Genomic DNA, 16,185 nt, shown 5'->3' on the forward strand with positions numbered 1-16,185 from the left:
GCTATCAGAAACTATGGGCTAAATTCCTAGAAGGGTGAATTAAGAACAAGTTCACTCAATTAATCTATTGTAATCTATTAATATCACTTTATCGTCAGAGTGTAACTTCAGATGACTGGGGTGAAGGAATCAAATGTCTTCTGCTGCCGTTCAAGGGCTTCTCTCTCTGAGTACGGCTGTGTTCGTTCGGCAGCGCTTTCTTGCCATGATCCATTGATAATTCGGGACGAACTGGATTTAAATGAGTTTTAGGGACGGCTGCTCCCGCCGGTGCGGTTACTATGGCGATGTTCCCGTGATTTGCTGCACTCCCAGAATTCAGCGCGGAAGCCCGGGCCCACGGGCCTGGAGAGGAGTTCTGGGGGCAATAGGGCTCGGCCTGGGGACCAGGGGCTTGGTCGTTCTGCTCGATGACCTGGGTGTTGGGCCTCCTATTCGCCCAGCAAAGGACAATAGTATGATCAGAGATAAAGTTACAGTCAGATTTCGTTGCAGTTGATTCTCCTTTTAAAACAGGGATTTAACGACAGCCACTCATCAGACAGAGGTTCAAGTTTAGATTCATGCACTCTACATCCTTGTGTTTTGCATCAATAGGTTTTCATTGACACGTCACTGGGTGCGATCATTAAGAAACTGGGACGCTTACGGTGCTGCGAACCCGAATGAAAATGTCTTACTTAGCACATGAAGTTGAACTGAGCAAACGTCATGAAAAAATGTAAGTGCCAAGAGCGGTGAGGTAAACGGTCTTATCTGTCGTTAATCTTGTTAAACCCAAGTCGCGCTATATTCCTGCCGCAGTATGAAATAACAATTTTAGATTGTTTATCACTTGTAAATTAAAACATACTGGAAAAAACAGTTCTGAACCGTTGAGTTAAAAAAGACACATAAATAATGGGTTCCCGTCAACAGTATTGTGGAACAGAGCTAGACCACTTGTCTCCCCACTAGGAGGGGTTGTTGAGCTGGTTATCAGATTTATGGCCAGAGTTTCGTCTTCCTGGCCGTGAAGGATTCCTTGCTGTAGTTAATGGAAGTCGCCTTTGGAGGATGACTCTGAGGTAAGTTTAACATTATTCTGCTGGCCGTTGACTTGCTGAACTCAGGATTCATTCTTTCTCAGTTGGCATACGTTTTACTAAATTTAATAGCCCCACTTAGTTGTAAGCAGCACCCTTTAGCCAATCAACTGCCCAGTTCTTGGCTCCATTCCTCCCCCACCTGTCTTCTCCTGTCATTTCCGATCTCCCTCCTCCTCCCTCTTTCAAATCTCTTACTATCTCTTCTTTCAGTTAGTCCTGACGAAGGGTCTCGGCCCAAAACGTCGACTGTACCTCCTATAGATGCTGCCTGGCCTGCTGTAGTATTTTGTGTGTGTTCCATGAGGTAGGGCTTGATTATCTGTAGGTTCCAATGTGGTCAGTGGGTGGAAGCACATACACTCCACAGATGGAACAGGAGGTGTCTTGCTGATCAGTTGGATAAGTGAGTAGTTTTTGAAGTGGTGCTGTGCTGTCTTTCTGCAGCTTAGGCAGTGCTCCAATGTATAGCCTTTATTACTGTCCTGAATATACTTTTTTTTACTTTGGCTGATTATGGGGCAGAAATTCCAGGGAGTCAGTTGGGATTTTGTGCTTTGAGAAGCCTTCTTGATCCTTGGATCTTTTTCTTTATCAAGTAAGCTCCCTGCGTTACAGCTTATGATGTTGTCTGCCCAATGTAGCCAACTGTGACTTACCAAGGACTCTCCTGGGGATGTTGTCCTGGGAGAGGATGCTGCCTTGGTCTGTTAATTCTTCCACTGAATTTGGAAGGTTTTAAGTAACAGTATGTGTGGTATTTCTCCCGTGCCTTTATGTCTGTTAGAGGTAGTTCGCATGTCACGTGTATAGAAGTATAGGATTTTAACTTGTTTTTCAACCATGTGTGAATTGTGAGGCTGTTACCTTTTTTTTCCTTTAATGGGCAATGTTTTCTGACATCCTAATGAACTGCTTGTAATGCTTGTTCAAAATAAAAGGAATGCAGTTCTTTGGGTTGTATTGGCAATTTTTTCCACAGCTTAAAATAAGTTTAGGACTTTGTGAAAATGTCATATTGGATAATCTCTTATTGGAGCACTTGTTTGCAAGAGTTTGAATTTGGGTGTCCATTTGTTTTCCACTTCAGTTCTCTACTCCACCCTAATTTCTCTGTCTTCATTGCACATAGTGTAAGTTCAAACAGTAGCACTCATCTTCTTATTTGGTGTCTTATGTCATTCATGACTCAACACTTTCACCAATTTCAGATGATTCATATTTGTGTCTCCTCATATTTGTCGCATTTTCACTTTTGCCTTGAGCCATCAACCTTTTTGTCTTTTGAATCTCTTCTGGCTTCACCATATCAGAAATTTTGAATTTAATTCCTTTTCCCCCTTTTTTGTTTGTTTACATTCTAGAGTTGTTCATTTCTGGGGAATGATCTGTAGTCTGAAGCAATTACCTTGTTTCTGTCTTCACAGATACTGCCTGACTTGCTGTTTATTTCCATTTTCTAGTGGTGATGGTATTTTGCTTTCAAACCTAGTTCCAAATTAATTTAGTTTGAAACTAGACTCCTTTTTGAGCACATTTTTCTTTGAACTTCTGAGGAATCAATTGGAATATTACTTATTCAAAAATACTCCCCTTCTAAATGAAATCTCCAAGCTCCTAAGGAACACAATAGTGTTCTTTTATACTTTTTTTTAGAACAGTATGATGAGTGCCAGATCTACCAGATGTACTATGCTCCCAACAAGAACTATTTTATTTCAGGGTATTCTAATACCAAAATCAAAACCTGGAATCAAATCTGTAGTGTTACCTTACCAATGAACAATTTGAGATTAGTAGGAGTGACAGACTTTCGATGCAATGGTATGGCTAATGGTACTCACTGTTATTTATGAGTAAATGGCAGAACTGTTTCAAGTGAGGAGCAAATGTGTAATTAAATGTAAATATGTGAAAGTTGCTGGCTAAATTAAGCAGCTTCACTGTTAGCTTTGTGAAAATATCCTCTCTCCCAGGAACTACTTATGCCTTCTCATCTGTCCCTATTAAACACACCACAGAATGCTAAGTCTTGCGACTATAAATAGAAATGTCTTTTCAATGTGATTTGTTGATAACTATCTAATTTAGTCACAGAGCTATTAACTAATTTGAGTGCGGACTCAAAGCTTTTCAATTTTGCAGTTTGTAAAATCATTTTAAAACATTTTTCCTTTTCATGACCTAATTTTATTTCCTTCTCTTTAGTTTGCTTTTTGATTTGATTTTAAAGCCACACCACAGTAGCATAGTGGTTAGCACGACGCTATTACAGCTTGGGGTGTCTGAGTTCAATTCCAACATCATCTAAAACAGGGGTGGCCAACCTTTTACATTCCACGCGTCAATTTTTTCACGCACGAGTTCGGATGCGCCATACAACTCTTGTACCCCCATTCAATTCTTGTAAAAATAAGTTAATATAGACATATTTATCATTTTTACATGATATATTGATTTAATATAAAAACAAGATAAACATTACTTACCTTAATGAGACTTAACAAATATATTTTGTCTTCTTTTGATTTCCTCCTTTTTCTTAGTCACATTCTTTCCGTAACTCAGACCCAAGCGCTAGCTTCAGTTTTCCTTCTATTTTGTTCTGATTGTTGTGTTTTATAGTGTCTATTAATATCTGGTCTATTATGTGAGAAAGTGTTTTCACAAACAATGAACAATGGTTTTCCTGATTGACCCGCTATAAATAAGAACTTATTTTCCCACTGTTCATTGAATTCACGCTTACTATCACTTTCTGCTTTTCTTTTGCTCACCTTCTTTTGCACTGTGATGGGTAACTGAATGTAAAAACAAGGCTCAATTTTCGAAAAAGTACAAAACTGCAAATGTTCACAAAGGACGAACAAAGCATAACTCCATAGCGCACGAGTGTCAATTGTAAACTGGCAAAAACCTGTGACACAGTGCCTGGGGCCTCAGGATCAAACAAGTATCAAACTTGTATTGAACAGTTATGGAATGACTACAGAACAAAAGTCCTTCTTTCCTAGTTTGACTCATTGAACATTTTTAATTGAAAACAGATTAATGTGAAAGAAGATAACATTTGCCAAAAGATGTGCACGAAGTAATAAAATCACTAAAAATAGTTGCTAAGTTTTAGATTTATTCTCAGTAAAACCTATTCTAGCTCTAAGCTACTTGAATTCCTGTTATAGATTTTTTTCTACAAATCGGTTTTTGGTTCATACTTTTTGCATGAGCAGGCATACTTTTTTATTATTATCACTGGGGTGCAATGCGCCACTTCTAATCATCCAATGCGCCACAGGTTGCCCATACTTGATCTAACAGGAGTTTGTTTGTCTCCCTGTAGGCAGGGGGGCTCGAATGACCAAATGGGCCTATTTTGTGCTCTATCTCAATAAATAAATACACCCTCCAGCTGATCCTTCCAATATTTAACTCTCAATCTTGGGGATGCCACTCACTGTTTTCAGAAGCCTTGTATATCAATTTAACTGTTGAAAATACAAATTAGCTCAATATTTGAATTATACTTGCAATTATCTTGCTGTATAAGAAGTGATTCCAGATTTAACTTTTAAATTCCTCAGCTCCATTCTTTGAGATTCTGTTTACGTTGACTTCCTCATCACAGGAAGAGTCCCATTGTATCAAGTCTGAGTAAATGCCTCTCACTTGCCATCACTCCTTAGCTTTTCAAAAGTATATGTAGACTTTACACATTATTTAAAAGTTTAATGCTTTGAGATATTTTTCATTTTTACTCTTTCAGATTGTCCAAATATACTTTTTCTTGAATTGTATGCTCAAAATTAAAATCAGTCTTCCATTTAGAGCCTGGTGCTGCTTGAGTAGCTCTCTTTTTCAATTCAACCACTTTGAGATAAAGGACAATATTTCAATGGGCTTTATGTATTTATGGACTAACCTTCAGCTACCTGTGCCCGTGGACAGCTAAATATTCGTTCATGCGCAGTCATAGTTTCTCACTGTTTTGAAAATATTTTGATTGGGGATGCGAAATAGATTACCTCAGACTTCACTGTACTGTATTGAATTCCATTTGCTGTACTTATCTGCATTCCTTTGTAATTATAATCTGCAGATTTATTTCTGTTCTTTCTCTGAAGGCATTAGAATGCATTTTGTTGTAGAAATTATGCCGAACCAATCTATCTCTTGAAAATTAGACACCCTTCTGGCTATCACCAGTTGAATTTGGAATTCCTGATCCTTTCTATTCATCATTTAAACCAAAGCCAACTTTAAATATCGTGAACCCAACCAATAAGTTTGTTTTAAAAACAAAAAGTACTTGGCAAAACTATTGTCCTTCTTCCCCCATCCTCCAAATAGGTGTGATACAGTATAAAATAATTTCTACTAGTTTGCGGCAAAATGAATAATTAACATCAGATGAAGAAACATATAACTCTGCGCATTGAAAAATGTACTGCAAACAAAGCAGTTTAGAAAGAGTTTTGGATTAGCAGATATATCTGTGTAACTGTCAAGGTGTAGATACTATGACGAATGCATTTCTGATGTTAGAATGATTAGCCTGCACAACGGTCTAAAACAATTTAAGCATTATAATGCATTGTTCAAGTGATAATTTGGGTACTTAATTTAATCTTCATGTAACAAAACAATACAAAGAGAACTGTTTGTTGCATTATAAGGGTAGTTTAACAAAGCTAAGCTTTGCATTCCGGCCTGGAATTAAACAAGGAGCTTTATTGTGGACAGAAAATTAAATGACATTGGCCAATTGTACCCTACATATTATATCAAAATAACCCAGAATTTTTAAAGATACTATGTTTAGAGCATTTTATATGTTTGGAGGAATCTCCTAGCTTGGCAATAAATACTGTCATTATTTTGTTATCAAAGTACAGTTCACCTGTCAGAGGCACTTTTGGGTTGCCTCGAGAGGGCCCAGATTTTGGTTAGAGTGAGAATCAGTGGGGGGGGGGGGGGAGGAGAAGGTGTTGGTGGAAAGTAATAAAAAGCAAAGGCTATTTGATCTCAAGCTTTGCTGGAAGAACAAGTGATGCCAACGATGGTGGATTTTGTTTGAAATCGTAAGGTGTAATTGGACCCACAGTTGGTAATACACTAATTTTCACTGATGGATTCCAAGACCAGAGGGTAAATAAGATGTATAGAAAAGGACTTGCTTGAAACTCTTACTCAAGTAGCTTCTTTCTGATCTTTAATTTGTATCTGTTGCCAAAGTACAACTTTATTTGTGGTGGGTAAGCAAGAGAATATGTTTCAATGATATTATAAAATATTTAGCCTTATGGTAAAGTAGAAGAGCTTGGTGCTGTTGGTTGAGTAGCATTTCTTTGCAACGTCTTCAAGTTTTTGGAGCATCTTATTTCACAAGTGCAAGAATTGGGACAAGTGCAATTTGGTGCTCATTTTGTTCCCTCCAGATTGAGTCTAAGAGCAACATTGCTTCAGCAAATGGAAGACCAGCTTGAAAGTCAGGTAAAGGAGAAAAAACTGCAAGCAATAAAGTTTGAGTCAGCAAATGAGAGAAACAAATTACTTTTAAAAGTAAGTCCTTGTCCAAGACTGAGGTTTTTTTGACTGTTTTTAAAATTTGGTTTGAACTCTGATCTGTTTATCCTGTTCTAATTTTAGTTCATCAGCATTTAAATAAAAGTTTAACTTTTTAAGAAGATCTAATGTTTTTTAAAAAAAATTAAAGTTTGAAAAGAAAATTCTTATCATTGGCTCTGACCACTGGTATAATACTGCAGCTATTAATAGATGAATCTATAATAAATTTTGCATCTCATAGAAATTTGACTGTCACATCTTTTTTTTACTGCTGTCACTTAAATTTTCTCAAAGTTATAGAATGTTTGGCAGAAATCTGTTTCTGTATGACCTCAACATTTTTATAAAAGAAAAATACACAACTTCCTGTCCCCACAGTTTCAACAATCACTAACATTTTGTGTCTTGGCTTGTTCCCCTGTCTTTCCTTCTGAAATGAAAAATATGGCAGTTTATAATGGGGGAAAAAATTGGACATGCTTTGATGCAATCAAATTAACTAAAATGAAATCAAAGGTATGACCCTCAAGAAGTGACAAAGCAGGGCTTTATGGGTGTTGAAAGCTCAAGTGACAACTCAGGAGAAGCTCTACTACTTGGTAAAGTAGTGATTCAATGGTCTTTGAAGCTCATTACTGAAATGGCATTGTAGGTATGGAGAAATAGCATTTTATGCACATTAATTTACTGTACTTGGGAAATGCCCTATAATTAAAAAATACTGCCAAAGCATAATACATAATAACTTAATGCTTTAGTTACATTATGAAATCTTGGTTTAAAAAAATTAAATAATGGGATGCTGTGTTGAAATTGAGAAGAACATTAGTGAACTTCTATTTGGTGATCAATGAATGAAGAGAGAACAGTAGAACGCAGTGGATGCTGTGTGATCTGTTTCCCCCGTTACAAATCAGTACTACAAAATAACAGACAGTACACCATATGCAACTGAATGATCTAGCTTTATAATTCTTAATTTGACTAAAGGATTAGAGAAGAAAAACAAAAAGAAAAGGGCCCATTTTAATGAAAGTCTAATGTGCACAAATTGGAGCTCACTGTTTCCCTTCCGTTGGTCCTCCATCGATTTTCCCCAGGCTTCAATGATTACTGGCCCCACTTCAAGACCACCCCATCCTGCTGTCGACGGCCTCTCCTTTCTGTCATCTTCTCTCTTCATCTCTCGCTGAACAAAAGACCCAGATCACCTTGTCCTCAGGCACACAACAAGAAAAAACATTCCTTTCATTGGACAGCGCACATTCCAAAGCCCCCATTATCTCTCACCATAACCCAAACACTGCTGCTACAGAAAAACCATTGCATTAACAATGAAACCTCTCCCAGGATGTTACATTTAATTAAGTCAACCAGAATATGGGTGAGAGAGGGATTCCAAAGAATATGTTTTCCTTTTTCTAGATTAAGTGGAGTGGGTCTTAGATATGTTTAAAACATTAAAATTAGAACCATATTCATATGCTTTTAAAATGGAGTAAAGAAGGAGGAAGAAAGAAGATACTCCACTAATAATATTTGTGACCAATTGCATACACATATAACATTGCTGTGAAAAGTGAGTGAAGCTAACAGACCATTCAGTAGGAGAGAACTTGTTGGGAACACCAGTAATTACGCACCAAATCATCAGCATTTCTTGCCAAATTCAGGGTTTCCATTTTAAAGTAGATATTCTAAACTATTTGGCTGCTATTTGGTGACCATACCCTAAATGCCCTTGGACATTAGGTTTCTGTTGAGATAAGTGGCAGATCACAGACTGTCTGAACTTCTCCAGTGGCCACACTGGGGTGTCTGCCTGCAGAATATATGCAGAAACAGGAAGTTAGTTCATTTGAATGAAAAAGATAAACTGCTAGGAACACGGGTAAGTATGAATTAATTTACACTCAGTGGCCACTTTATTAGGCACATCTGTACACGAGTTTGTTAATGTAAGTATTTAATCAGCCAAATTTTTGGCAGCAATTTAATGCATAAAAGCTTGCAGGCATGGTCAAGAGGTTCTGTTGGAGTTCTGACCAAACATCAGAATGTGATCTAAGTAACTTTGATTGTGGAATGATTGTTGGTTTGAGTATCTCAGAAATTGCTGATCTCCTGAGATTTTCTAGAGTCTCTAGAGTTTATGAAGGAGTGCAAAAAAACAAAACAAAAAACAATCCAGTGAGCGGCAGTTCTCTGGGCAAAAATGCCTTGTTAATAAGAGACGTCAAAGGAGAATGGCCAGACTGATTCAAGCTGGTATGAAGGCGATATTAACTCAGATAATCTCACATTATGACAGAGGTGTGCAGAAGAGCATCTCTGCACAACACATTGAAATTTGAAGTGGATGGGCTACAACAGTAGAAGGCAAAGAACTTGCACTCAGTTGGTCACTTTTTATTAAGTGAACTTTGATTTCAAGAACATTTTTTATGTTTCAGTGTTTTTCATTGCTTCTCAGTTGAAAGTATTGACAGCAGCAAAGACCTGGAGTGGTACTTTAGTTGTTGTCAATTTCTTTCCCGGAGGGTAGGCCTTATTCTGGACTTGCCAATGTGAAATAATTCTGTTGTGCAGCAGGGCCTTCACTTTTTGACTTGGTGGTTGAGGCAACAAGTCAGCACTGGTGAATTATGGAAAAAGTTGTTAAGATCATATTTGCCAGATAGATCTGCGGCAGTGTGCATCATTTACTGTTGCTGCAAATTCTGATCCAGTGTTATTTTTCCAACTGTTATGATCAATTTACAGAACCAGTTGGCAATCTGCAATTTTAAGTACACCAATATATTTGGTGAAATTCCTTTTGGTTAATTTTTAATGCCCTAATGTCCTAATTCTGAATTTTGACAATGATCTAGTGTAACAGATAATGGTCAGGCATGTAAAATGTTTTACTTAATCTGTGATTATTAATTTATTTTGAGGATCTAGAAGCAGCAGAGAAAAACCTAAGGGCTGGAGTACATGTACAACTGCATCCAGCTGTTATTGCCCTTGAGGTACATGCTTGCTTAATGTGGTGTTTAGTTTCATTGTTATGTCAGCATATTTATTTGGCTAATTAAATTTTAAAATATGCATGATAGTTAGTTATTTTCTATGCTTCTAATACTCCTAATGTGTGTAAGAAAGAATAAAGTTTATGGGAGAAATAATATTTGAAATACCACTTGGAACAGAGGAAAGAATAGCGGTTCTACTGGCACCTAAATCTGCTTAGCACCTGTCCAGTACGGTCACATTTTTCATATACTATGGTGGCCAGAACTGAGAAACCAAATCAAGTCATGGTCTAATTTGTGTTTTATATAGTTCTAGCAAAATTTTCTTGTTATGCTGTATGCCTTGGCTTAAAAAGAACAGCCTCCTTTATACCTTTAGACTTCCTATTCAAAAAAAATCTGAATATACTTTTTAAAGTCCCTCAGTTCCTCCTACTGTACATCCTCTTGATGAACTTTCCCAGATGCATTATATTGCACTTTTTAAGAGTTCAATTCACCATTTTTCTACTTAATTACCTTGACCTTATCTTGAGCTTTCTTCACATTTGTCTAAATTTTGTATCTTATCATGCCCCTACAGTTAGGTCTAAGGTACTAAAATACATGACAGAAAATAAATGATTCAATACTGAGTACTAAGGAGACATACGGCCAACATCCAGGCGAAGAAAATACCTCTGGAATATTACCTCTTGCTTCTTGCCACTTAGCCAATTTTGGATCCAATTTGACACACTCCCTTGAATATAATGGGCTTTTCCATTGTTATGCACAGAATTTGTAATGTTTAAATCAAATACATTTGAAATTTTGTTTGCTTTTATTTACAAAACTTACGTTTGTTCAATGCAGACCAAATACTGGGCATCCATTGAAGAACAACTTCCTAAATGGGAACAGCTTTTTCTGGGACAAACAAGAAATCCAGTTGAAGTAAGGAATGCAAGACACAAACAATCACAGAATGAGTTGCTACAAGACAAAGATACCATTCAAATTACTAATTTACCCTCTCCAGTATCAACTTTCAAGACACCACCTCGGTTTCCTCAATTACGGAAACAAAAAAAGCAAACTCATAAAACATGATGGCTGATACTAAAATATTTCTGTAATCAATATGGTTTGTGACGATATCGTAACAAATGTTGGTATTGAACTGAATGATTTGGACACACTCATGTAACCCATATCCAGAATGCTAATTTTGTTAGCCCTTTACAACCAGTGGGCTTAACAGAAAGCAAAGCTGGAGTAAGATCTGTGCCTTCTTTAGAATCTGTAATTAATTTGCACTGTTTTAAAAATACCTTTGACATTCAAAGACATTTTTTTTTAAAAATCCAAAGGATTTGGAAAGAAAAGAGACTACAAATGCTGGAGTTTAGAACAAAAAAAATCTGTAAAGATCTTTCTTGTTAGTTATACATGGATCTTGACCCAAAATGTGGACGTAAAAATCACCAGAGCTAGTGTAAAACATCAGGGAATTTTAAACTAAAACATATTGTTAAATGTTAGTGTATTTTCTGCTGATTTAAAAGACATTTTGCTTGCCGCACCAATTAAAGTAATGAATTGTTTTTTGTAGTTATTTCTAATTTTTAGGGGCTTAATTAGCTGAAGAGCATGATGCTAATTGAAGGGCTGTTTTGTCATAATTATAACTTCAACTGTATGAATCAAATAGCGCCAGATTAAAAATCAGAAAATTATGTTAATGCCAAGGAGAAGTTAGGGGGAGGTGAATGTTTTATGTGATTCTATTGTTTTATCGAAAGACTTTAAGCTTGTAATTATACAGATGATTTGGATGAAAACTTGAACCATAACTTCATCTCAATAAAGTAGTCAAAACATTTGGAATAATTTCATAATTATGCTAAAAATAAAAACTCTGCCCCTCTTAGCTCAGTCAGATTATGAAATTATGTCCAGGAAAGATCATTTAGCATTATTTTTAACCAGTTTTTAATTTCTTCATAATTCAGTCACTACTTTAAAAGCCAGTTTATTGCCCATCCCCAATTATCTCTGACAAGGAGGTGTAACACCTAGGAAGCAAACTTGTGAGCTTGTGCTTTCTGTGCATTAATATCTGTGTTTTAGATATAAACTATTAAATTCAGCTTTGTGAGCAAATCTGATACTACGACTACTTCAATCAGCAGTGCTAATTTTATTCATTTTGAATATATCAAGCATTTAATTGGTGTGTGGGTCAGCTGATTTGATGAATGACTTAAATTCCACAGATATATTTTTGATGATTTTTTTTCTAAAATATCTTTAGTTAGATTTTAATCAATATAAGAGCCTATTTCTCATTTGTATACATGCATTTAACATGCTATTTAAGTTCAAATGCAAATACTGCATATAAATATTGATATGGGTAATATATACCAAAGGTATAGTGTGGGCTATCATAATGGTGGATTTTAGAAAAGAATGAAAATGTAGATGGATACTAAGACGTCTGATAGTTAAATGCACCAGCTCGCTTGGTAATGAACCATCTATTCCGAGAACATTCCAAATTTAATTCTCAGCGTGTGTTTACATAAATGATTGGTATATAGCACTGTTATCAACCTCTGCACAAGGGATGGTGGAAAAAAGAACTTTTCTGTGTCCTGTGATTCATGGTGGATAGAGGAATATTTTAAAATATATTTAATCATTTTCTTTACAACTGGTATATGATTCATCCAGCAGTATAGTTTTATCCTTAATATACTACTGCTACTTGATGCAAATGTTATTCTTTATCAATGAGCCCTGAATTGTTGCAAATTGATGGCATTACGGAGATAGTACTGTTCAAACCTGAGATTCTCAAAAGTCCTGTTTTTTAAATGTTTCACTGGACATGCGAGAGCTTTGGCTTACTTTTTCACATCATCCAGTGCCATGGAGGTCAATAATAGTGCCAGTGCATCAGTCGGCTCAGTAAACACAATTTGGGAATTAAACTTGGAATGTTCTCGTTCTGCACATTTCATTGCCATGCCAGCTGGTGCTATTTACTTGCTGGCCTTCTCTGTACTCAGCTGTATTGTATTCATGTAAAGAACTCTACTGTGAATGATAGCGTATGTTATTTTTGAGGTTTAAGTACATATTGATTTATCCATGCGCAGTATTAGTCATTGAAGCTTTTGTATCTTTGAAAATTGTTTATTGTATTGATTAAGGAAATTTTTGGTGATGTTATTTACACCAGATGTGGAGGTTGTTGATGGGAGAAGAAAAAAAATCATACATCCTATTTAACTGTTATATTTCTGGTCTCCAGTGATGAACAGTGAAATTATTTAGATTGAACGGAATAAGTGATGAAGATGTTAAATGAAGGAAATTAGGATTTAGCCGATCTGATTGAGGAACGCTAGTTCTAGAAAAAAATGTATCCGGTCTCTTGGAGATGTTTTGGTTATCTTAAGGTAGGATTTTTATATGAGGCTTATTTTGAGTTGTGTTTTCCATGTATTTCCATATACTGAATCGAACACCACAGGAGCCAACAATTTCCTGGGAAAAATATGACCACACTCAAAGTTCATTGATACGAGTGAAAATAAATAAAATTAGAAAAGTGTAACAAAAATGTTGCAAGCAATTTGGACTGTTAATTTATGGCTTGTGGTCTTGTTAACTGTGTGTATAGCTTCTGGTGATGGCAGAATCTTATGTTCATTTATTTCAAATATATTTCAACCTTTAAAATGAACTGTTAATTATCAAATATATTTCCCCAGGTATCTTATGATTCACTACCTGTGGTGTTTTGTTTGGATAGTTAAACTTCCTTTGAAATTGTTTCTCAAAAGTGTGGGAATAAAGTGAAATTATGCAGGATATAAAGAACTGTATGCTAACTTATGCAAATTATCTGACCTATAAACAGATCATTTAAAAAAAAAGTCAGTATTACATAGTTGGCAATGAGTCAAGCCTGAATAATAGATAACCGTAGTTAAATAATAATTTTTTCTCTGCTACAAATTAAAAATAAATTGCCAAGTTCCCAATTCAACATTTAATATTGTTCCAGAAATTTCTCTTCAGGAACTCCTTAGATTTAGTTTCTAACTTGTTGCTGAAGGTTGGTTTATCACCTAAGACTTGAGAGTTGTTGGGATAACTTGAGAGTTGATAGCTATGCATGAGCAATATGTTTTAGTGTTTATTTGCATAACTGAGGCACATGCCACAGTCTAATTAGAAACCATAGAAAAACTACAGCACAGAAACAGGCCTTTTGGCTCTTCTTGGCTGTGCCGAACTATTTTCTGCCTAGTCCCACTGACCTGCACATGGACCATATCCCTCCATAAACCTCCCATCCATGTATCTGTCCAATTTATTCTTAAATGTTAAAAAAGAACCCACATTTACTACCTCGTCTGGTAGCTCATTCCATACTCCCACCACTCTCTGTGTGAAGAAGCCCCCCCCACCCAAGTTCCCTTTAAACTTTACCCCCCTCACCCTTAACCCATGTCCTCTGGTTTTTCTCTCCCCTTGCCTCATTGGAAAAAGCCTGCTTGCATTCACTCTATCTATACCCATCATAATTTTATATACCTCTATCAAATCTCCCCTCATTCTTCTACGCTCCAGGGAATAAAGTCCTAACCTATTCAACCTTTCTCTGTAACTGAGTTTCTCAAGTCCCGGCAACATCCTTGTAAACCTTCTCTGCACTCTTAATATCCTTCCTGTAATTTGGTGACCAAAACTGAACATAATTCTTGCAGTTGTACCACCATGACTCTCTGTAAGCCAGAATTCTATTGGTCTTAACTCACTTAAACCATCCATCTGCTGTTGTGCAACGGCCTTTGAAAATTTGGTACTAGTGAGTAATATTTCAAGTTGCATTAATTGTGTGTGTTAGTCAGGCTGTTTGCTTTTCTTGCCTGCCTCTCAGTGCTACCTCTTTTCTCTCCATTTCCTCTTATGGGTGATAGCAGAAATGATCTACTTGAGTAATCCCTGTGCCCTGCTTCTCAAAAACCTCCGATATTCCAAAGTGCAAAGCCTTGCATTTTTCCCCTGTTCCTAGATTTAATAGATCTTCATTTTACCCACCTTTAACCCTAACCTATATTGCTTAATACTGTGCTCTAAGACACAGAATTTGTTGAAGGGCCAGCCAGGCCCACTGCTTGCTCATGGAGAAAAGGAACAGTGGGAGCTATCAACTGATAATAGATTGGAAAAAGAATAAAAAGGATAGGAAAAAAAACAGCGTGCATTCAACACCTTTAAGACAATCAATTCGGCTTATCTGTACTTCATCCATTTACCTGATTGATCATTTTTGATTGCCTTAAGGTCAATTATTTTTCTTGGTATTTGTGGGGGGGGGGGAGAGACTGATGGATGTTTGGAAGTTGACAATTCCTCCTCTTAATTTTGCTCCCTTTGGGCTGTCTTCTATTTTTACATGATAATGTTCCTTTGTATTTATTTATACTGTATATACATTAAAGTATGGAAATTGTCACATTTATCTAATTGTCTTAAGTGAATACACTTAAATTTAAGTGAGTAAATGTCAAAACTAACAATGTTTTGTGCTTGCTCTCTTTCAGGCTGTTGACTGCAAAGAGAATGATCAGAATACTAATCATAAAGCCATGCAACCAAACTCTCCAAAAGAAAAAAAAGAGTAGAATTGAAAGGGGTTAGTCATAGGAGATTTAATAATTGGGGATCTAATTAGCAACCTCAGCAGCAGTGACAGAGTCTAGGAGAATATGGCAGACAAAAAGCAGTGTGATGACTGGTTTTGGTGGATGCTGGACAATGACAATGAAAATCAGAGCAAATAAAACATCATCCAATGGCAGGACAGGTAGGAGAGGCTGAAAAGCTACTCCTGCTACTAGTTATTAATATTTGATTATACTATTGGCACTAATCTGGAGCCATTGATGGCAGTTGTATGCATGAGCCCTGAGAAGTAAAATTGGTTTGCATAATATGAACACAACAATCTCCACCCAAAGCAATGTCTTTGCCTATTCCCACAGCTAGCTACTTCATAATTTGATCTATTAAGCAATGGTGAAAGGTAATCACAAAGATTTAAGCACAAGGTTATTAATATTTAGAAACATAGAAAACCTACAGCACAATACAGGCCCTTCAGCCCACAATGCTGTGCCAAACATGTACTTACCGCTGGTTACCCATAGCCCTCTATTTTTCTGAGCTCCATGTACCTATCCGGGAGTCTCTTAAAAGACCCTATTGTATCCGCTTCTAACACCATCGCCTGCATCCCATTCCACGCACTCACCACTCTCTGCGTGTTTTTTTTAAAAAAACAAACTTTCCCCTGACATCCCCTCTGTACCTACTTCCAAGCACCTTAAAATCTGTGCCCTCTCATGATAGCCATTTCAGCCCTGGAAAAAGCCTCTGATTATCCACACAATCAATGCCTCTCATCATCTTATACACCTCTATCTGGTCACCTTTCATCCTCCGTCGCTCCTTAC

At 36.6% G+C, this 16,185-nt stretch overlaps 1 protein-coding gene across 3 annotated transcripts; it reads left to right on the forward strand.

Annotated features, from left to right (window-relative positions):
• Positions 1-330: 330 nt before the first annotated feature.
• On the forward strand, positions 331-15,157 carry cep15 (centrosomal protein 15). 3 transcript variants are annotated; one of them, XM_072280501.1, is made up of 5 exons: positions 331-721; positions 6,521-6,644; positions 9,590-9,664; positions 10,523-10,603; positions 12,969-15,157. In XM_072280501.1, exons 1-5 carry the CDS (start codon positions 666-668, stop codon positions 12,969-12,971), a joined length of 339 nt encoding a protein of 112 aa, XP_072136602.1. In that variant the 5' UTR covers positions 331-665; the 3' UTR covers positions 12,972-15,157. The 3 variants fall into 3 exon arrangements, with proteins under 3 accessions (XP_072136602.1, XP_072136600.1, XP_072136601.1); XM_072280499.1 differs by having other exon boundaries at positions 10,523-15,157; XM_072280500.1 differs by having other exon boundaries at positions 6,521-6,575; positions 10,523-15,157.
• The last annotated feature ends 1,028 nt before the right edge of the window (positions 15,158-16,185 follow it).

Source organism: Mobula birostris, chromosome 16 (assembly GCF_030028105.1).
Source record: "Mobula birostris isolate sMobBir1 chromosome 16, sMobBir1.hap1, whole genome shotgun sequence".
NCBI lineage: Eukaryota > Metazoa > Chordata > Chondrichthyes > Myliobatiformes > Myliobatidae > Mobula > Mobula birostris.